Source organism: Exophiala mesophila (genome assembly GCF_000836275.1).
Source record: "Exophiala mesophila strain CBS 40295 unplaced genomic scaffold supercont1.2, whole genome shotgun sequence".
Classification (NCBI taxonomy): Eukaryota; Fungi; Ascomycota; class Eurotiomycetes; order Chaetothyriales; family Herpotrichiellaceae; genus Exophiala; species Exophiala mesophila.
The window spans coordinates 31,976-52,847 of record NW_015622505.1 but is presented as its reverse complement, the minus strand read 5'-3'; the positions used below and the strand labels follow the sequence as shown (position 1 = coordinate 52,847).

The window sequence follows — 20,872 nt, the reverse complement described above, 5'->3', positions numbered from 1 at the left end:
GCGTCGCATGGCCCTGTGGATATCACTCTTATCATTCGAGAACGGCCTACCACTCGAGTGATTGCGAGATCCGGGACCATGCATCAACGTTCCAAGCTATAATGCCATATGGCGCTACGAGGCAACTTTTGCCCCGGTCGAGCACTGGGGTCTCCTCTGTACGACATTTTTGTGCCGCCTGAGATATATTTTGGAAAGCTATGTCCGTTATGATGAACAGGTATAAAAGCTGCAGTCCTTATACTTATCAGAGGCAGTGCCATGCTCCAAGGTGCCATCTTCAGGCCGAATACCTCGAGCAAACGAGGCACTTTCGCTCGCAGTACTATCAATCAGACCCTGGCATCCAGATCAACCTGATGAGGGCTGAAGTGTGAAGCTTGTGTATCAAGGATTTTTGTTCCACTGTACTCTGCCCAATAACAGTCATCCCTTGTTGTCTTGTCATTCCTTGAGCATCTCTCATTTGACATGGCGCCTGTGCCACAGCCTGCTAGCACTCCAGCCCGGTAAACAAGTCATGATCGGCCCTGGCCTGGTGTCTCGGTGCCATGTTGTGCAGCAGGAGCTAACGAAGCGAGTTAGATGCTTACGTCTCACGATGGATCGCGCCAGTCGAATCCCTTCTCTGGAGCGTTTAGTCAACTATGTGGAAGAGGTACAGTCCCAGCGACTGTCTCAGCTGTCGAGGGTGGTATCTGTGAAGTGGACGGGGCTAGAGCAAGCAGAACCAGGTCAAGATTTGGAAAATAGTATCGACATTGAGCTGCACCTCATAACCATGACTAGAGCGAGCCCGCAGGTGGTGCAGTACCTTGCCAAACCAACGGAGCAGTCGTGACTGGAACAGGTCATTCAACTCCCGTGTGGAGAAAGCAATAATATAAGCTTTCAAATTGCCAGTGTCTTGCCCCGGTGAGCGTTGGGACACAATGCAATTCTCCTCTTGGCTGGGCCACTGGATTTTGGGAGTCTTTAGAGCATATCTTTCACTGCTACGCTAATATTTCTGGTCTAACAAATCAGGCTGTCCTACGGTCAACCGTCTCAGATGATGGGTAGAGGTTGGGCTGGTGGTAAGGAATAGGAGAAGAATGTCGACAGGGTCGAACACAAAATCGATACACCTTTCTCAGCATGATGAGGTACCGAACAAGAAGAGACGCAATGGACAAGACATTTTGATGACGGGAGGATCAAGCGCAAGACCCTGATCGACCCAGACGCTCTTCTTGAGATGGCGAAGGAGGGATGCGTATGATCCCAGGCAGGGTCATTCTATGTATTACGGTGCAATCTCATCGTCAACTCCTTCCTATTGTATCGACCACTCCCTCCTCAAACACCCGTAGTGGCATTATGTGTAACAATACCTATCAAATCGGTTCCAATAAGGCAGATGCTATAGTAGGTTGAGGCTCTGCACCCAAAATTGTGGTGATGGCTCACCTCACTTAGTCATGATCGTCACCTAATGGCGCGGCCTGGCCGTCAAAGTCTGTTCCCAATTCCCACGCTCTCCACCGCAAAACTATCTTGAAATATAAGAGAACCAGCAACAAGGAGGCGCAAACCAGAAGTCGACAGATTAAGCATGCTAAGACTGAAGGACACATTACCCACCTCCACCGTGATTTCTACGAGTACGGATACGATGGCTCTGGCATGGCCAATACGAGTACTGTATGCGTACTGAGGCGTTGTCGACCTCCGCAGAAAATGGTGCTCCACCATCAGCTGAAACCATCATCTGAAAGTACTCCGTATGCACACTGTCACCAACCGATGCAGGGTCACGAGGGTGTCGAATCCCAGGGCCAAAGCTGCAGCATTGCACTGGAAAGCCAGTTGGAGGTGACGAGGACGCCACCGTCATGGGGCTGAGGGCCCCTCTGGCCTGTGGGGCATGAATGTTGTAGGTACTCCAGCTCCGCTTCCCAGTGACAATCACCGTGCTTTTTATTACTTTGCCACTATTGACTGACACCTGGGACGTGCATCAGGGGTTGCCAAGTGACAATCCCAGTTCGCAAAGCCACAGCTCCCGCCGACGTCATCGTGGGAAACTGAAACCACCACACTGGGGGGATGTGCCGTACATAAAGTGAAGAGGAGGTCTTTGACCCTTGGCCTCGATATATTCTCTTTCGAATAATTATCATTGACCAGTCCATTTCGTTGCGAGAGATTTGTATTTTTCTACCCCTTTTGTCCAGGGCATCTTTGATACGTCTCTCATCTGTTCTCTTCCATCCCCTGTGCTGTTACTTACGACCATTCTCCATCTCGCCACCTCCAATCCACCGAAATGCACTTCAAAGCATCCCTGATCGTTGCGGCTCTCGCCATCACCGCCAACGCACAACTCGATGAACTCACCTCGGCTGTTGGCGGTGTTGTCTCAGATATTACCTCAGTCGTCGGAGACGTGACATCCGCTGGCGGAGCTGCGGGCAGTGGAATAGAATCAGTGGCAACATCACTAGCCAGCGATATTACTTCTGGCTTTGAATCCCTTACATCCACACTTGGATCCGCACTCTCATCTATCGATTCTTCAGTGGCATCGCGCGTGTCCAGCATCGAGTCTGTTGCATCTACCGCCGACCCATCTATCCGCAGCAGTCTTTCCAGTGATCTCTCGAGTATTTACTCCGAGGCTAGCGCTGCCCGGAGCAGTGTCCAGTCCGAGGTCACCTCCCGCTTCGACTCTGCCACCAGCGCTGCTGGTACTGCTTTGGCTTCGCGTACTGAAGCTCGCACAACCGCGAGCGAGACTGGGAATGCTGCCGTCGACGTCCACCTCGTACCTGTAACTGGAATACTCGGATCATTTTTCTTGGGCATCGTCGCGCTTCTGTAAGCCTCAATGACGAAATCATGCTCCAAGACGACACGTTGAAAGCACATTGGACGAAATATGAGGCCGAGCTTTGGTGTTGTTGACTAGGCGGATTATTTGATCCATTTGAATCCTTTTCAACCCAGTCGGATCGGAAATGTCCTTAGACGCTGGCTTTGTCACTTGAATCGGGCTTTTGTATATTCACTCTAACCCAGAACCCTACTAGGAGCGGGAGGGCTATGAATTGGTGGATTTCCAGACCCCATGGGCTTGGTTGATTTCAAAGGTCATGCAGTATGACGCAAATGTTGTAACAACAAAATTTATATGCAAGTATGCGCACCGTTTCATAGCCCTGAATCATATGATCAACTTGTTCGGAACGGATCTCCTTTGGACCTAGGGATGTGGTCAACCCGAGCTTGTCAGGCTCACGATGCAGACATCTGCCTGTGCCCTATCAGGCAAGACATGAATCCAATTTTGCTAGCCAATGACATGGTCGCAGGTGAGCAGAGTTTCCAATGCAGACACATTTGGTGATCGACATTGCCAACCGTGGTTGGGCATCCACGATCCCATAGCGACATGGCCGCCCCGGAGCAGGGTTCTTGCTGCGACACACAAGTACAACTCGTCCTTATCTTCATGATATCAATCGAGGCTTCCACCAGTATTGCTTCGTGGCGCGGCAGATACACCGTAGATCATGTCCGGGTGTAGGGCACGTTGGGCCACAATGTCCAGGAACATGAGGAGACGAGGCAGGATAACATTCTGCTTGTTTTCATTCACCATGACATGAGCTGACCAAAACCACCAGGAGGTCTGAAACGTTTCTGAAAGTCGGTCGGCTACGGTTGATAGCGCCTGGACAGGTTGGGCACTGTGGCACTGTAAATTGAATACATTGGCGCTGTTAATGACCAGAAGTGAAATGCCTGAGTTCACCATGAGCTTGGAGAGCGGCTGTCCTCATTCATGCCTAACAGCGTGGTGTCGACCTCAGAAAGTACCGGTTGTCATGTCCTAGCATGCCTGGGTAGCCACGGTAGCCTCTACAGCAGGAATAGCTGCTTGCCTCACCTTGATGTGGTATCTGTCACTACTGCCCTTGTACATAACAAATATCCCCTGTTCACAGCTCAATCCGTGGGGTCACTCCGCAGTCCGGCAGCTCCTTGTGACTGTGCAGTCACTACCTAGTATGTACTGTAGTTGGTGAATTATGGCCATGTCCCTTTAGCGAGCAGATCAACAACTTCCCACCGAGGCTATTGGGCTCCATACCATTCTCAACGGCATTCAACAAGCAGGACTCACCCTCAGAGCTCGAACTTAGTATGCACGAGTCTGTGCAGGTGCGAGGTCGAGGCTGACAACCACAAACTAGCAGCTGTCGAGGCTGAGGAGCAGTGACCATCATCGACGCCTCACCAAGTACCGTACGTTCAGATGAGCCTCGGCCATGGCTACCAAAGGTACGTCACAGTACCCAAGAGAATTCGTGGCACCGGCCTCGGGGTGGCTGCCCAAGTTGCAATTCCTAATTGGACCAGGATCGACACAGCCACAGATTGATGGATCTCCTCCAACTTGAAGAAATGCAACATGGATGCTTGGCCCCCAATGCCCCCGTCTTGAACCCCCTGACCTTGACATGCAATCTTGCCCTTTTTGAAAGGGAAGGTCAGGATGCCAATCCTCCTTAAAGGATCAAGTTTCAGGTCGTAGCATCACCCTGGACCCGATTGGGTGAGGGTGACGGCACGGCCACCAATGATGAATGTGCACTGACAAGACCACCGGGTGAGAAATGGCCCCCAGCTATTTGAGACGGCGAGCCACGGTGATTCACCCCGTCCCTGGAAAGGGTTCGGATGGGCTACAAGGTGTGAGTGTCCCCTCGAAGAACTTGCTGCAGGAACATGATGGTCGACGCTGTTTAGACGTGGCACAAGCGTAGTAGAGAGCCACGAGGGGCGGAGTGTTGAAAACTCGAGTAGATACTTTACATACATTAATTCCATAGGGCAGTATGTCCTACTGGAGGGTCAAGACACAGACACAAACTCCCATCTCAGCGATAACGAGCAATGACGATGCAAGCTGAACTTTCCTCGGCAAGGCTTCAGGCGTCCTCGCTTCTCCTTCCTTGCGTTGACGCGTGGCGGCTCTGGCCCATGATGACCGAACCGGGTGGTGTGTGGCAGAAGACCAGACATCATTTGTCTCTCTGTCCTGTACCTGCAGCCTGGACTGTATTCGTGTGCATACCGTTGTAGTTGAGGCTTGGAGCTTCACCGAAAGACCCTCGACCCTCGCGACCCTCTACCCTCCACCCTCCATCCACAACCCACCAACCCACCTCCTCCGTCATCAGCAGTACTCGCACTCCTGTATCTCGTGTTCATGTGGTTACTTCACCCAAGCCCAAGGTGGCTTATCCTCATGGCTCCCGTTTTAGTTCGGCAAACTCCTCATTACACGGCTGCCCAATGCCAACCCATCCCATCCCGCCTAAACCTCACTAATCTAGCCCTGCAGTTCCCTGTCCTTGGAACCCTTGTCTCATCTTCGCCAGATTCGCCAGAATGGCGGATATTCTGCCTGTAGACTACCAGAAGCGTCCTGTTGTCGTTCCTGTTCGTGTCTGGGTTTCCACACCCTTCCCTTCTCGTCTGCTTGTTTCGATCACTCGGTGGCTTTACGCCTTGTTTGTGGACCCTGGAAGTCCTGGCTTTGTTCGAGGTATTCACTTTGTCTCCGTGAACTGCGCTGCGGCCAAAAGGTGGCATTCCTGTCTTTGCCATGACTCACCACCACCACCACCAGTCAAGTCTCAGTTGCCTGATGCTGCCTGATTTCACCACCCATCTCCCATCCATCCATGTCCCATAGAATTGTATAAATATCCTGTTTTCCCACCTCCGGACTCTGGTCTTCACTCCCTCAAAGCATATCAAATACCTAGGAACCTGCTTGACAGGCCGTTTCCGACCTCTTACCATTCCACAACCATAGCTCTCGCGCCCCTGGAATCCCTTATCACAACTCGCCCTCAAAACCATCTCGTCTAGGGCCGTCCTTCCAAGGTTACATCTGAACAGAGTCAATCCTCGCTCTCACTCTCAAGTCAAAAACAAAATCACGCACACCACCTTCTGTTGAACTCTCAACGGCATATTCTCCCAAAACCTACCTACACCCTTGACCCGATTACGGACGCAGCATTCTAGATGCCGCAATACCACGGCACCTCTGTCTCCAGCACTACTGGTGACAGAGTCTGTCAAGATTCCCGACGCGAGGCCCGGGATCGCAAAAAGCCTCGACCAGTCGCAAAGCGCGAAGTGGTCGTCATTCACCACAATACCACAACCAGCGGTGACTCGATCCGTACCGCCAGCATGAACCACAACAGATGGAAGTAGGCGCAGTTAGCCGCTTGGGCGAATGTTCTGGTATCCTTCGCCGTCATGTAATGTATTTGCAACATGCCTTTTGAAATCAACTTTAAAAAAAATTGAAATTACCCACCACGAGCATTGGGATTTTATGTGTACAGAAGCCAGGGAGTTTGGGATATGCCTCATCACACTGCATTGATGATACTCGGGAATTGGAATATGGGTGGACTATGGACCCAAGCATGAACTTGATACTGGAAATATTGGTCCCCACTCTCTTGCAGAGTCTGAACGACCGCTAAGCATCAAGGTTTCTTATTTTGTTTATTTGATGATCTTGGGATTATGCACCTGCGGTGCACATGCGAAGCAATCCTCAGATGGCACAGGTCTCTACCAACCTATGCACATCACTTTCTTGTCCCAATGACCAAGGACAGAGCAGACTGAAATCCAGGGAAGAAAGGTGACGCAAGTCAATCTATGTATCATCTACTGTTGTTCCTACTAGGAACATTTATAGCTAGTCATTCACAGATGGAAAGGTTATCGATTAGCTAGGGCGTCGGCTACCTATCGATAGCATCATCGTCATCGTGGCGTCAGATACGATTTCGACATGATGACTGCCGTGAGCCTTTCGACAATTCTTTCTTTGACCAGTAAATGGAATGAATGAGACTCAAATGTAACTTCGAGCACCACTGCCATCAATATTTGCCCGTCGCACAGGTTGATAATTCCAGCATTCGAAGCTACCCTCATTCCGCGTGCGATCACATGGTTGAGGGTATATACCTATATTGGGGCAAGGAGATCGACAGACAGAGCATCCAATAATAATTAAGGCTCTCCAGAAGTTGACCTTGTCCAATGCCCCCAGGCCTCGAATCAAAAATCTATGGGAGGCGTCTGAGGGGCTGGGAGGTGTTGGGTGTGGCCATGCTAAAGTTAGGTACCTACGGAGTACGTACTGTACGTACTCGGGCCTAAGTGAGGTGCGCCCGTGGCCTTACCCGTGGCCCCACGCGCCTTTACTGTAAGCCAGGGGGCTGATAAGGATAAACCTTCGGTCACATCCGCGACGGATCCCTAGGCTCCTCGGGCCTCCCTGCAATCTAACACCACCTGCGCAGCACTGGGCGGTTCACCAGTGCTCTCCATATGTACATACTCCCTACAGTATGTACGCAGGCACTACGGAGTATGTATCTTGCGCTTCCAGTGGGCTGTTTCATAAATAACCAGTGGTCTAAGGGCATGCCATTCCCAGGCCCACGTTTTGGAACCTGCTGTAGAATGAGATCGCGGCATGAAGTACCTACGGAGTACATACGGAGCACATACTCCATTCCCTTTACGGGGGTAAAACAAGCAAGGTACTGCGCACCACCCGCACCACCCGCATCACCTGCATCGCCCGATAACCTTGGCCTCTGATTTGGACTCTGCTCCAAGTCCTTTGCATGATCGTCTCCACAGGGCACGCTTCGCTCTGAAATGATGTCTTGGGACTTTTCACAGTTATTAGGTGGAACCTATCATGCCTTTCAAGGCAGGCCAGGTTGCGGCAACCATGCCGACCTTGCGGTACGGACGGTAAGATGTAGCATGAGATTTCTTATGTACGTGCCTATGCTTCTTCTGTTTGTTTTACAGAATAGTCCCTAGTCCACCGATGTCGCTGTCTGCCTAACTTCTCCCAGAACCGGGCCATTACACCGAAATGCCCAAAATAATCATGGCCATTTTTGTCAACACTCAGGCGGCCGTCACTCAGCCTCAGCAGCAATCAAAGAGTAAGTAGTTCTGGGACTTGGAGAGTGTGGTTCTATAATTATGTTATGGTATTCGACTCTCGAGGCCCCCTCGCTTCAAATTTGTAGGGCCGGATTAAATGATTCGCCGAAGCGTGACGAGGGGTATCTCACCCTTATAAGGTATTCATTCTTCGCGCCACCAACCCCAGCTTCGATGCTCTTCATTATCTAGTGAATTAAGAGTAGAACAGTATCTCAGTGTTTTTTTGTCAATTGACACAACAAACATTGTCCCAAGGCCCATTCACTTCCCCCCAAAAGTGTGCAACAGGAGAACCGGCTCTCGATATGGCCCCTCTTGCAGCCGTGCTGTGTGGCAAGGAACCAAGGCTGGTGGAATACATGACCAAGTCACTGCTTCCCAGAATTCAAAGTTAGTATATCTTGAATCCCGTCCAGCTCGACACAGGCCGCTTCCATAGAACCCCAATTAACGTTTGGAATCTAACAGTTGTGCATGCCTGCATCACCACCGAGGCTGCCGAGACTGAGATTCCGGCCCTGCTCAGAGGCGAGGCTATCAAACCAGTTTCCGGGTACGGCACCAACACCCGCGGAGAGGGACAACCGCGCACTGACATCTCGTTCATCATTGTCGGCGGTGGCTACCAGCCTGCAGAGCTGGACAAGATAAAGGCCGTATCGGACGCTGTCAAGCCTGTGCCATTCTTCGCTGCAGACCGGGCGAAAAACCCTGCTGCACCGGGTCCTCCACCGCCAGAAATTATCAAGCAGAGGATACTAGCAAAGGTGGATGAGGCGGATGATGGAACAGGATCTTGGGCGCCGGTTATTCATCGATTTTGATATCTTTCCATGACTCAGACCATTAGTGTGGATAAAGTTCCAATGGTCTTCGTAAGCAGTCCATATGAGACATTCTGATGCTGCAATATATCAGCACAAATCATGGCCAATCAAGAGCTCTCTCTCAAGCCATCTTGACCCAAGGAGTCTAAAAAAATGTTGACACTGGTCGTGGTTGGCAAGGGTGACAACTTTGAACATGACAAGAAATGGAAATAGACAACAGATCATTGATCCATTAACAATACTCTACTCCGTGGTTACCAAAAAGGCAGCTCGTACATATCACGTGAAAACTTGATCATATCTCGTACTTGTCACGTGAAATTTTGGTTCGTCATTCAATTGTACAGCAACGGTGTCTCCCGAAGGCTGAGAGAATTAGGTATCCTCCATGCCTTATCACGTACTATTCACTTATTGAGGAAGCCTTATCAGTATTCTGGCAGGAAACCTCCGAACTTCCTCTGAGTCTCGGTACGATGGTCTCAGATCTCCTAGATGACGATGGCCTCTCACAGGGTCAGGATCGTTAATCCTTCGAATATATATTTCACCATGTTCCGGTGATGGTCTCTAAGAAACCACAACAAAGTCAACACGCGAGATCAATAGATTGATAACTTCGAAATCGGCCACACATAACTCCAAAATGTCCAAGATTCACGCCCGTCCGCTCAATCCTCTGAACCCCGGCCTTGGAGCTGTTTTGGAAGATGTGGATCTCAACAATCTCAGCGATTCGGACTTTGACGCCATCCGAACAGCTCTCTACCTGCACAACGTTGTCTGTATTAAGTCACAGGAGAAGCTCACCCCAAAGTCTCAGGCTGAACTTACAAGGCGCTTCGATCCGGAAGCTCAGTCGTACGGACATGGCAAAACCATTGATGCCAAAAGGTCCATCCTCCACCCCGACTTGAAAACAGTGCCACACCAACCTGAAGTTCAGGTAATAGGCAATGGGTTTGTAGCAGACTACGAGGGTCTGAAGGATATCACACTCAAACACCCTCATCATCGAACTTTCCATAAGACCGTCATCCCAGATGAGGAAGATCTTGATTGCACCCGCTTCTACCGCTGGCATATTGATGCAGCTCTCTATGGAAGGCTCAACCCCCCTCTGGTGACTTCTCTGCTGGCCGTACGCGTCCCTGCTGGGCGAACTCAGACATTGCTTTACGACGATGGCACGGGCGACTCACTGCAAGTCCCGCTCGGCACCACCGCCTTTGTTTCTGGATACACCATGTTCGACATCCTCACCCCGGACCAGAAGCAATTCGCCCTGAACTCCAAAATCGAGTATGCCCCGCATCCATACGTGTGGATGTCCAATGCAAAATCACGCCCAGATGGCCTGGGCATGGTCTCTGAAGACCGGGAATTGGCTCTGAATGATTTGCCTCCAATCGAATCGGCTGCTGATATTCAGATACTACCTATGGTCTGGCAAAATCCCATCACTAAGAAATTTGCCCTCCAGATTCACCCCTCAGTGGTGCGCAAGATCCATTGCAGAGACGGCAGTATCATTGACAACCTAGCTCAAGTTAGGGACATAGTCCATAGCCTGCAGCGTCCAGGAATTGCGCCGCAGTATGTCTACGCGCACGACTGGCAGGAAGGTGACCTGGTCCTATTCAACAACCATGGCGTGTTGCACAGTGTCGTGGGTGCGTTCGACAAGAACGAAGTTCGGCTCTTCAGGCAGTGCAACCTTGCTGCAAGTAGCCCGCCGGTCGGGCCAGAAGCTTTATCTGCACAATGTGTATGAAACGACAGGCCACAGCGAAAGTATACGCGCATCAACTTATATTCTTTCTCGCAATGTAAGGTGTCGGGTGTCAGTTGGAGCTTTTCGAGGGAAAATATTTAATCGTCAACACCTGTAATGTGGACAAGTGTCGGTAGCGAAATGACAAGACCTAAATTAGTGTTATTATTTTGTGTTCCTACCTTCCACATCGTTAGAAGGGCGTTAACGCCCTTCTCATATAGTTGTATCCTTACGTCACCAAGGGGGTTCCTCCCCCCAACTCTGCATTAGCCCCTAGACTGTCACTCACATGGTTGCACCAAATCTGCAGAGTCGGACTTCTGCCTTACCGGACACCGATGGCAAACAAGGGATTTGAGTGCAAAGATGATATCTCCCTGTTGCCTCGCCAGCATCATCCCTTGAAACACATTGTCGGTCGACCAAGCTAAGAGGCGAGACAAGATCATCGAGTATACTATCAAGATACTTTCCAATTAGCACTGCTGTCAATGGTGAGGGATGAGATATGGCAAAACAAAGAGTTCTCATCAGCGGTGCTGGAGTCGCCGGTCCAACTGCAGGATACTGGCTCACCCAAGCCGGCTTCGAGGTGACGATTGTCGAGAGATCACCAAACTTGCGGTCATCCGGCCAAAATATCGACATTCGAGGTCATGGTCTCACAGTGATCGAACGCATGGGCCTGGAACCCAAAGTTAGAAGCGTCAAAACCAACGAAAAAGGACTTCGCTTTGTCGATGCACAGAACAACTGCAGGGCTGAATTCCCCGTCGCTGATGGGACCGGCTTCACGGGGGAGATTGAGATTATGCGAGGCGAGTTGGCGATTATTCTGTACGAAGCGACCAAGGATCAGGTGCTCTATATCTTTGGTGAATGCATCCAAGGGTACCACGAGGTTGACAACGCAATTGAGGTGGACTTTGTTAATGGGACTCCTCGGCAGAGCTTTGACATCCTAATCGGGGCGGATGGATGGTCGTAAAACCACGAGAAGGCTGGCATTTCCGGATTTGCACGAGACTTGTGTCAAGTCTCTAGGGCAATGGGGAGCTTATTTCGCTGTACCTTCGCAACCGACCGACTCGGGCTGGGCACGTTGGTACAATGCGCCCAGCAGAAGGATGGCACTGGTGAGACCTGATCACAATAATGTCACTAGAGCCTCCCTATGGATCATGGGCTCGGGCCAAAAACTTCAAGACGCTCACGGATCCGACGTTTACAGGCAAAAGGCTCTGGTTCAAGAGGTATTTGCGGACGCCGGTTGGGAGACCGAGAGGCTACTTCGAGGCATGCAGGAAGCTGATGATTTCTATCTCCAGCACATAGCTCAGATCAAGATGGATCGATGGTCGAGAGGCCGTGTCGTGCTGGTTGGAGACGGTGCGTTCTGTCCGACACCCATCTCAGGGATGGGCACCACGGTCGCCATCGTGGGAGCTTATGTACTTGCCGGAGAGCTCATTAGCCACAGCGATGATCACTTGAGGGCATTTGACGAGTACGAAAGTAAAATGCGGCCCTTTGTCGCAAAGGCACAAAAGCTGACTCCTGGAACACCTTCTGTTGCGAACCCCCAAACTGCATTGGGCATCAAAATCATGCATCTGGTGCTTGGGATGATCGCCTGGACCCGTCTCGACAGGCTAGTGGGAGGAATCGGTCTATTTTCACCCCCAGCCACAGCGATGGACCTACCAGTTTACGACTTAACGGGGCTTCGTCATTGCCCGGAATCAAGCAATTAGCCATCGGGGCATGCGTTATGGACCTAGCTTATGTCATACGCGCCGGGTCTCGGCGTTGAAAGACATATGTGCATGCTCAGTCAATACCAAGCTGTACGGATCAGTGAAGTGTCAAAATGTGTGCTTCAACTACTTCGAAATTACGACCTATTTTGCACTGTCAAGGTCTGGAATTGGATAGTACATAGATATTCACCATCCTGTCGTATGGTGCATCATGTGGCCATCACTATTTCCCGAACTTCCCAAGGAAAATCTTCAATCGAAGGCGCGGCCAGGGAATGCAGGTTTATTTGTGAACCCAGGTATAGTGCTGCGCCGACTCCTCGGCGCCAATGCATTTAATAGCGACCAAGTTCGAACCAACGCAGGCAATAAGGAAGCCGAACTCTCTGTGCACGCTCCAATCAGCAAACCTGTCCGGTAATCGCGTCGCTTGATATGCTGAAGTTGACAAAAGCATCATGCCCCGTAACATAGGACCCTGGCATCAAGATGGAAATGCCGTGTATAGGATTGGGTAAACGGATCGAAGTGTGTGGTAGCGTTAGGCAAATACAGTCATGGTGATTTTGCCGCATGGCGCCGCCATAATTCATGTGTCACGCATGGTGATTCTTCAACATAAGCAATGGCGTGCCATGAATTCTGACAGGAGTGGATCTCTCGCATTCGAGGATCGCGCTGAAGGACAATCTTTAGTCGACTGCCATGCTAACATGCTTGGAAATAGACCATTTCAACCGCACGGAGCCATTGTCATGGACCCATGATCATAATACCTCCGAGTGAATCGTCCGAATGACAGACCAGCCGGCGTTGTGCATCAATTTTGCTCTTCCTTGATGGTCTGATGGTGGATTGAGCCATTAAGCTTGTCTCCTGTGCTCTGGCGTTTCCCCTTTTTGAGGATAGAATCGATGAGATCCTGTGAGCATTGATTGCTGGTATTGATGGACGGTGGTAGGGGGGCGACATCATTCTGAGTTCGATCTGCAGGTTTGGGTCTTGAGGGCAGTGTAGTGGAAGAAGGGGGATGAGTTGATGCCCTGGATGGTGGCCGTGATGGGTCGGGGCTCTTGTCCTCTTTTGGGTCTTGGGTCTGAGGCGAGGTGCGAGGGAAAGGCAAGTGTGCGGGATACGATGTGGGGGCGGGTCCTGGAGTGGGTGCTCGAGAGGGCATGATTGAGCTGATGGAGGTGGTCGAGGCACGGCTCAAGGTAGGGGTCGGTGTCAAGTAGTTGGGATCGCGTTCCTTTGTCAAAAAGTCGTGTTCGAGAAGTTGTTTTGCAGTCCACCGTTCCTCGGGCAGCCAGCAGATCATTTTGCGGGCAAAGTCGATAAACAGATCCTTTTCTTCACCTCTCAAGCGGGAAATGGACGACTCCCAAGTGAAATCTGGAAGCACGTAGTCGGGGTGTTTGAACTTGCCGTCCGAGTCGAAGAAGAGAAAGGACTTTTTGCCACGTTGGACAAGTTCTTTAGGGGGAGGCCCTAGGAGGGCAATCATGAGGCCCAGGTGCTTCTCGGGACGGTAGGAGTTGGGTCGGGTGTCGATGGCGTCAAACAGGCCGAAAGTTTCAAACAGGTCCCACAACATAACGCCAAGATTCCAAATATCGGCCGGGTAGGACCAACCGCAGTTCAGAATGACCTCGGGGGCCATGAAGGCATTGGACTGAATGGGCTTGTAGTTGTCCTCATAACCCCACTGGGCCAGTCCAATGTCGGTGATCTTGGCGGAGGCGATGACGGACTGGGTGGGAGCCTCGCCAAAGTCGGTACACGACTGGTAGATGATGCGACCGTGGTTATCAGGGGCCTTGCGGGGGGAGGGATGTTCAAGTTGGTGTTGGACGAAACGATCAAGGACGGTGGGGTCGCCTAGCCCCATCATGATATTGTCAGCTTTGAGGTCGGTGTGGACGACCTGGCATTCAGCATGGAGATAGTCGAGGCCTTGGAGGAGAGCTGGGAGTAAGATACGGATCTTCTCACAGCTGAAGCGACGATTGGGGAACTTTTCCATGCACACGTCAATGGGCTCTCGCAAGACATCGTAGACAATGCACAGGTGTTCGCCGTGCTTGGATTTCAACTTGAAGGTGTCGAGCATGAAGCGGATGTGGCCGTAGCCGGGGTGGGCGGGGTTGGCGGTGAAAAGTTTCTCGGCAATTGCTTTTCGACCTTTCAGATAGTCCTCGGTCAAGATATTGACGTTGATCTTGATGGTGACATATTTTTGGTTGCCGGCATCTTCGGCCCTGTGTAGATGATGGTGAGCAGATATGAATACGGGTAGGGACCAGTGGGAGACATACATAGAGGTGTCCTTGGCAAGCCAGACAGTGGCGGTCATGCCATAGCCTAGCTTGGCGACGACCTTGTAACGGTCGTTGAGAAGGTCACCAATGCGGACGGGGTAAAAGTGGTCTGCATTGTACTTGGGCAGGGTCTCTTCCTCGATGTGCTTGTGGCCGGAGATGGTATCAGCAGCGGTGTGTGGCGAGCTGTTGCGAGAGTGAAGGAGATTGCTGATTGTCTGGCGGTTAGTGTGGCTTTGGGCCCGCTTAAGCAAACTCGGCCTCATTTCGACGATAACCTCAGATGGGAGGGGCGGAAAATTGGTCAAGGGTAGCGATATACTCTTCCCATGTTTGAGGGCCAAGGAAGAAGGGAGGCGAGCAGGGAGTCAACCAGACCAAGAGGTTGCAGCACCGAGGGCGAGAAACAGGTGAGGTTGAAAGGAAGCTGAGAAATGGACGGAAGGGTTCGGCAGTGTCGACGTCAATTCAAAGTTTTCCGTTTATGTAAGCGGGAGAAGAGGGAAGGGGGGCGATTTGGAAGGGTAGCGTGGTGCGTGGCCGCGCAAAATGAATCCCGGGCGTGGTTGGTGGGGCTGGGGCCAAGTACAGTAGGTAGGTAGGTGCTCAGTGATGTGTCCAGCTAGAGGTTGGCGACGAGTCAGTAGGTACTGTATCTTCGGGCGTGTCCTTGAAAGCCAACGTTGATATTGCCGTGCAAGGATGTGATATGATGGGTGATGGTATGACGAGGTGTTGTCTGTTCTAGAAGAAACTGGAATAAGTGCCAAGCAAGAAAGCAAGTAAGGCTAAGGTATCTGCCTACCTATAAGACGGCGACCGGGGGCCGGAGGCGGCCCAGGGAGGGTTGGAGATAGGCGCGTGTCGGGCTTCGTTGGGTGTGTCGCTTGAAGCGAGTGCACGAAAAGAGTGAGTTTTTGACTGAAGAGTCGAGAGAGAAGGATATTAATAAGGGATGGGTTATGAGAGTGTCACAGTCAGAATCTTGCTAGAGCGATTCGAGAGATGTCTGGCAAAATGTAGGAATGAATGAGTGAGGCATCCAGGGCTATAAGGCGGATGAGGCTTGGGGATCAAGTGGAGAGTCATGGCGGGCACTTGGGCGGCTGGGGGCGTTCAAGGGGCCGAGGGGCCTTCTAATGGTGTCGTTATCGGCACCTTGAGGCCACTACTGTTGTTTACGTTAGGTGAGGTTTACTTCTGCCCGTAACTCAAGAGACTGCACCAGGAGGAATTCAGTGGTTGACTTGTTGACAGGTGCACGTAGGTGCTAATTTCAACCAAACTTTGGGGATGCATGGCTCACTGGGGCCCTCGGGCCCTCGCACCCTCGCACCCTCGCACCCTCGCACACCTAGGTCTCCCCAGTGGGGCCGAGGGGCCCAGGGCTAGGACTTGGAGGTCTGCAGGCCAGAATCCCCCTCGAGCTACGGAGTACTACTTACACCGTATGCACTTTTGTGCTATTTTGCCGGACTGGCGCTGGGCAGATTGCATCAACCAGGACCGAGGAGACCATTATTACCCCCAAGATCGAGATCGCCATTACGACACATTATTACTTGGAGCCAAAGTAGCGCGCTTCTGAGGTCGACACTTCTGCCCCGCTGCTTGCCCATTCCCAAGAATACCTACCTTAGGTAGGTAGGTAATCACAACAAACAAGAACAGAATAATAAACATTGCGATCACCAACCCTCTTGGCTGTAAAAATCTCATATCTTCTCTCGTGCGATCGATGTTTGCGATGTATGCGCACCTAGGTATTCTGAAGTCATGTAGAATAATCTGCGTCGTAGGACATGGGTTTCTGTGCTTGCCTCTTGCCGACTTGTAGCACCTGCCTACTTTGCCAGCTTATGACTGATTATCCAGCACCATCTGAGATCTCTACATCTGCTTTGCCCTACTCTCCATGACTTTTCAGTCACTCACCGTCTCGCTCTCTCGCTCTCTCGCTCTCACTCTCTTGGCAACCGCTGTCCATTTTATCCGCCTTCAGAGGCTGAGAATTCATCAAATTCACCAAATTCATCAAATTCATGACAAAAATGACGTACTTGTCAACCCCACCACTCACAGCATGCACGTTGCAACCCAATCTCTCCTATGCACCCTTTGTCCGCCTTGGCACTCTTGGAAATGGAATGCAAGGTTTGCATTTCCCACCAGTCTGATTACCTTCCGTAACTGTCACCCTTGATCATTATTTGTACGGAGTACGAAAATCCTGTCGACCTTCGAAAAACTGACTACAGCTCGCAGTACCTTTCCTCCCAGACCTATCTTCTACCTAGCCCTGGGTCCCCACGTGCTATTCCAATACCTAGCTCCTCGGCCTTGGGTGCGCATGTGTGTGTGGTAGGCTCCGAAGGTCATCCCATCATGTTCACATCCCATTGACTAACCAACTCTAGTCAACCTTTCAGGCTTCTCAACCAGCCATCCGTACCCAAAGTCACCGCCCTGCAACCGAGTTGGCCCGTCCTTGACTCTCTCCTCCTCCGGTCTCCTGCCTAGGAAACTCCCCTGTTTGATCATCAGTGCCATTCCTCGCATCACACCACATCTGCCGATCCTTTGATCCGTAGCTCGGCATCATCTTTCGTGATGCGAATCCTGCCGGAAAATTAAAAATCACATGCCTGTCTCACATAAAAAGGTGTCGATTCTAACCCAAGGACCACATCTGCCTGGCAGCCCTACCTAGGAATTCTTACCCCCACCTCGCCATCCCACGCAGAATCTCAAACCCTCGTGGAACCTTGTGCCCCGCCAAGTGCCGTCATGCCCGGTTCCTGAACGATGCATTTGGCGTGAACCATATGGGGTCCTCTAGTCGCCATCACCTCCGATTCTTCAGGTCGAAACAAAGCTAGACCTGCCATTGTGTCATCGTGCCATCTTGGCGCAGTTCCCTTACAGACCATTACAGACCATTACAGACACCTTCAGCACAAGCGCACCTCTCAATAATATAGCCTTCTTATCGTTTGCATGTTGCATTTACCGTTCTACAGTGAATGCCAGCCCCAGCTTATCTGCAAAGTGCATGAACTTTCATCTCTGGCGCATTCTGCATCTCCAGCCGCTGAAACAGTTCTACTAGCAGCAATTGTGAATAAAGCCCCGCCAACCTCCTCTAGCATTAGATTATAATTCTCCCCCTGTGTTGCATGTATGCGCAAGACTCGACTCAGCATAAAGACACTATCATGCAAAAAATACAGTAGTTGGCGTGGCTGGGCAGGTCCCTTGTCCGTTCTCCCACTTGTTTATTGGCATCTCGGCGTAGCAACGCCATTTATTCTACGGGCGCATTGCAACTGGTAGCGCTTCAAGAACTTCCACCTCATGCTCCCTTCTCGTCTGGACGGACTTCCGCTGTGTTGACCTGATAACCGACATGGAATATGTATCAAGTGACGAAGAAAGGGCGTCACTGCTCCAGAAACACTGGCCTTAGCCTCAATTTCCCGCGGCCATATACACCATCCTCCTGCAACCATGTCCGAGAATCCGGACAGTGACATCGATGTCATGCCAGGGGGCTGTGTGCTTCTGCCTGGTGCACCGACTGCGCTTTAGTTCGGAACCAGACTCCCGTCGTCCCAAAGCGCGGAGAAGATATCGTAGTCAACAGGCCAACCAAATTCGTTCGACATGGGATCATTGAATAGTTCCGAAGACGCATGGATGCTTGTGCTGTTTCTGAAGGCTTCGCTAGACGGGCCACCATGTGCAGGGTCGTTGGTGCGCACATCTGTCTCTTGTTAGCTTGAACTCTGACGAGAAAGGTCGACGGGCAGGTAAAACCATCACGATCCAGCAATGGCGGAGCATATATCCCGCTTGCTTCTCCAAACTCTTCTCTCCACCAGACGATCCCATCCAGTATAATGCCACCGATCAAGCGACTACGCACTCTTAACGCCACAGCTTCTGATCCATTTGGCGACCTGAAAGCCCGCGTGCTGTTCCATATTTGAGTAAGGGCAACGCCGTTTCTGGCCGATAGATCGTCGTTTTGGAGCGACATTCGCTTGTGGAGGCCCACTCCAGAGAAGAATGCCGCCTGTGCTCGTGCCGTGTCAATGGAGCAGGAGAGCGAGGATTTTAACAGCCTCAACAACACATGGCAGGCCAGCATCACATTAATATATATCCACATGCTCGAAGTGGCGACGCCATTGTGGCTAGCCTTGTCAATCAACTCGGAGAACTCCAAAACCTGACAGCAGGTATTCGAAAGGTCAAACAAGATCGTTGGGTCCTGTGAACCAGGCGACTTGTAGAGATGGAGAGATTGGACACACAAGTGGGCAAGCTGGACGTAGAAGCGATCAAGATCTGGGATCGTAAGCATGGATCGCTGAAATCAAAAGGCCACTCTTACCAGAAGAGGCGTCCAGCCCAATGCTTGCAACTTGCGCAGAAAACATAGCCAACAAGGTATCGAGAGAGCGCTCCCGGTCGCTAGTCATGACACGGAGGCCATTCTGCGACGCAGCGATGCAACATCGATTGACAATGTCCTGCAGCTTTAGTTCAAACTTCTGTTCCGCCGATAAATTGTCAAACATTATTCGACGTTCGTCCAGGTCATAAGGAATATCGAAGACTGCTGGCGCTGGACTGCCCTTCGGAACGCCACTACGCAAATGTATGAGCTGACAGAAGCCCCAGGTCCGAGCGCGTCTTTCAATCTCTGCCGTATCAAGACATAGACGTACTTTGCTAAATTCTTGTGCAGAGATGGGTAGATGAAGCCCGATTTGCATGGCCATGTTGATAAGCGCTCCAGTGAGGGGATAGAGGAGGTCAGAGGTGGCACTAGTCTTTGGAAACGGCCAGTGGAGCAGAGTCAATAAGCCTTGAATCGTTTGCAGGGTGACTGGCGAGTTCAATGTCGACAACGCGGCGGCTAGAACAGCAGGTGCTAGCACCGCAAGCAAAGTTGGATTCCTGGCATACGTTCGACATCCCACGCCAATGATTGCCCAGAAAAGGAAGGGCGATGAGGCATACTGGGCATTGGGAGACTTGAGGGGGTCAAGAAAAGGTAGTTGCGGTGCATAGGCTGTTCTAAAACTGTTCTGCAAGTCAGTTACTGGGGGCTGGAATCCGGGTGCTGAAGTCATACTGGTCGAAAAGTTGGTCAATATCAGCCGGGTCCACGGATTGGCCGTTGATAGTTCTTGCGACTGTTGGCTCCCACCGATCATCTGATACCACATCTTGTTGAACATGGGACTCATCAACCGTGGCTGACGTAGATTGAAAAGAGGACGAGGGTAAAACTCCGCTCTGCCCACAGCGCTCTGCGCTTCTCGAGTCTCGAGCACTCTCGACTGAATTCACCGAAGGCCATGCTCTTCCCGCTAAAGGCTCGAAGTTTGGCCGATAGGAAGCGGAAAGGCGTTCTTGGAGCAGACGTGCACGTTGCTCAAATTCAGATGCTCTCCTATAGTGCTAGTTAGATTCTGCTGGATCAGAGAGCTACATTCCAAGAACTGACTTTCGCTTATGCTCCCGCTTGAACGGTTCAGATATCTTGCATTCGTGACCCATTCTCTGGCATCTCGAACAAGGACGGTCATGGTTCAGATGAGCATCACATCTCGCCTGAAGGTGCTGGACGTCAGCTCGTGTGAACGGGTATTGAGAGTTCGCAAGGGGATGCACCTTTTGTTGTCTACACTCGGTACACGCACGTTTTACCTTCTTTGAATCATCTCTGGGCCATCAGTATCGCGTCGTGCAATCTGTTGGGTCGACTGACTGATGAACATCTCTATCGCTCATGCTGAAAACAGTGGAGGCACAAAGCCGTCCGCGCTCGAGTCATGGGGCCCGAATCAAGCGCAATGGGGAATAATATGCCACGTAGGAGTCATGCCAACGTGCCTATGCAGTTCAAAGGGGACGCAACAGTAAAAGAAGATGAGGACGACGAAAACAAAGAACGGCGGAGAAGGGTTTGAGTGCACGTGACATGTCCAAACATCAGAATCCCATCCAAGCCACTAAGCCTCTTTCGGACGAACTCGGTCTTTCTGTCGCCGACGTCTTGACTTTTTTTTCTGGTACTGCGTCGCCGCCATGGCCTATACCACAACTCTACTCTTC

At 51.3% G+C, this 20,872-nt stretch overlaps 6 protein-coding genes across 8 annotated transcripts; 4 read left to right on the top strand and 2 right to left on the bottom strand.

The window, feature by feature from the left end:
* Window positions 1-2,155: 2,155 nt before the first annotated feature.
* PV10_01959 (uncharacterized protein) lies at window positions 2,156-3,211 on the top strand. The gene has a single exon (XM_016366224.1). The coding sequence runs from the start codon at window positions 2,309-2,311 to the stop codon at window positions 2,861-2,863; it is 555 nt and encodes a 184-aa protein (XP_016225742.1). The 5' UTR covers window positions 2,156-2,308; the 3' UTR covers window positions 2,864-3,211.
* Window positions 3,212-8,363: 5,152 nt separating this feature from the next.
* PV10_01958 (uncharacterized protein) lies at window positions 8,364-9,024 on the top strand (the record flags this gene model as incomplete). Its single annotated transcript, XM_016366223.1, has 2 exons — window positions 8,364-8,448; window positions 8,527-9,024. The coding sequence occupies 2 exons, from the start codon at window positions 8,364-8,366 to the stop codon at window positions 8,880-8,882; spliced, it is 441 nt and encodes a 146-aa protein (XP_016225741.1). The 3' UTR covers window positions 8,883-9,024.
* Window positions 9,025-9,292: 268 nt separating this feature from the next.
* On the top strand, window positions 9,293-10,841 carry PV10_01957 (uncharacterized protein). The gene has a single exon (XM_016366222.1). The coding sequence runs from the start codon at window positions 9,535-9,537 to the stop codon at window positions 10,660-10,662; it is 1,128 nt and encodes a 375-aa protein (XP_016225740.1). The 5' UTR covers window positions 9,293-9,534; the 3' UTR covers window positions 10,663-10,841.
* A 332-nt stretch (window positions 10,842-11,173) lies between these two features.
* Window positions 11,174-12,419, top strand: PV10_01956 (uncharacterized protein; the record flags this gene model as incomplete). The annotated part of the gene is made up of 2 exons (XM_016366221.1): window positions 11,174-11,540; window positions 11,710-12,419. 2 exons carry the CDS (start codon window positions 11,174-11,176, stop codon window positions 12,417-12,419), a joined length of 1,077 nt encoding a protein of 358 aa, XP_016225739.1.
* An 88-nt stretch (window positions 12,420-12,507) lies between these two features.
* Window positions 12,508-15,473, bottom strand: PV10_01955 (uncharacterized protein). The gene is made up of 2 exons (XM_016366220.1): window positions 14,741-15,473; window positions 12,508-14,683 (listed from the first exon to the last, which is right to left on the bottom strand). Exons 1-2 carry the CDS (start codon window positions 15,007-15,009, stop codon window positions 13,246-13,248), a joined length of 1,707 nt encoding a protein of 568 aa, XP_016225738.1. The 5' UTR covers window positions 15,010-15,473; the 3' UTR covers window positions 12,508-13,245.
* Window positions 15,474-17,873: 2,400 nt separating this feature from the next.
* On the bottom strand, window positions 17,874-20,683 carry PV10_01954. Of its 3 annotated transcripts, XM_016366217.1 has the most exons (7): window positions 20,526-20,683; window positions 20,429-20,480; window positions 20,262-20,368; window positions 19,887-20,207; window positions 19,140-19,834; window positions 18,560-19,093; window positions 17,874-18,506 (listed from the first exon to the last, which is right to left on the bottom strand). In XM_016366217.1, exons 1-7 carry the CDS (start codon window positions 20,546-20,548, stop codon window positions 18,328-18,330), a joined length of 1,911 nt encoding a protein of 636 aa, XP_016225735.1. In that variant the 5' UTR covers window positions 20,549-20,683; the 3' UTR covers window positions 17,874-18,327. The 3 variants fall into 3 exon arrangements, with proteins under 3 accessions (XP_016225735.1, XP_016225737.1, XP_016225736.1); XM_016366219.1 differs by having other exon boundaries at window positions 20,429-20,683; XM_016366218.1 differs by having other exon boundaries at window positions 17,874-19,093; window positions 20,429-20,683.
* Window positions 20,684-20,872: the final 189 nt, after the last annotated feature.

Coding starts and splice junctions, on each gene's coding strand:
- PV10_01959 (XM_016366224.1), top strand. CDS start 2,309: ATGCACTTCAAAGCATCCCTGATCGTTGCGGCTCTCGCCATCACCGCC.
- PV10_01957 (XM_016366222.1), top strand. CDS start 9,535: ATGTCCAAGATTCACGCCCGTCCGCTCAATCCTCTGAACCCCGGCCTT.
- PV10_01955 (XM_016366220.1), bottom strand. CDS start 15,009: ATGAGGCCGAGTTTGCTTAAGCGGGCCCAAAGCCACACTAACCGCCAG. Junction 14,684..14,740: donor CTTGCCAAGGACACCTCTAT/GTATGTCTCCCA, acceptor TCATCTACACAG/GGCCGAAGATGCCGGCAACC.
- PV10_01954 (XM_016366217.1), bottom strand. CDS start 20,548: ATGAGCGATAGAGATGTTCATCA. Junction 20,481..20,525: donor AGCGATAGAGATGTTCATCA/GTCAGTCGACCC, acceptor CTGATGGCCCAG/AGATGATTCAAAGAAGGTAA. Junction 18,507..18,559: donor GCCATTGCTGGATCGTGATG/GTTTTACCTGCC, acceptor AACAAGAGACAG/ATGTGCGCACCAACGACCCT.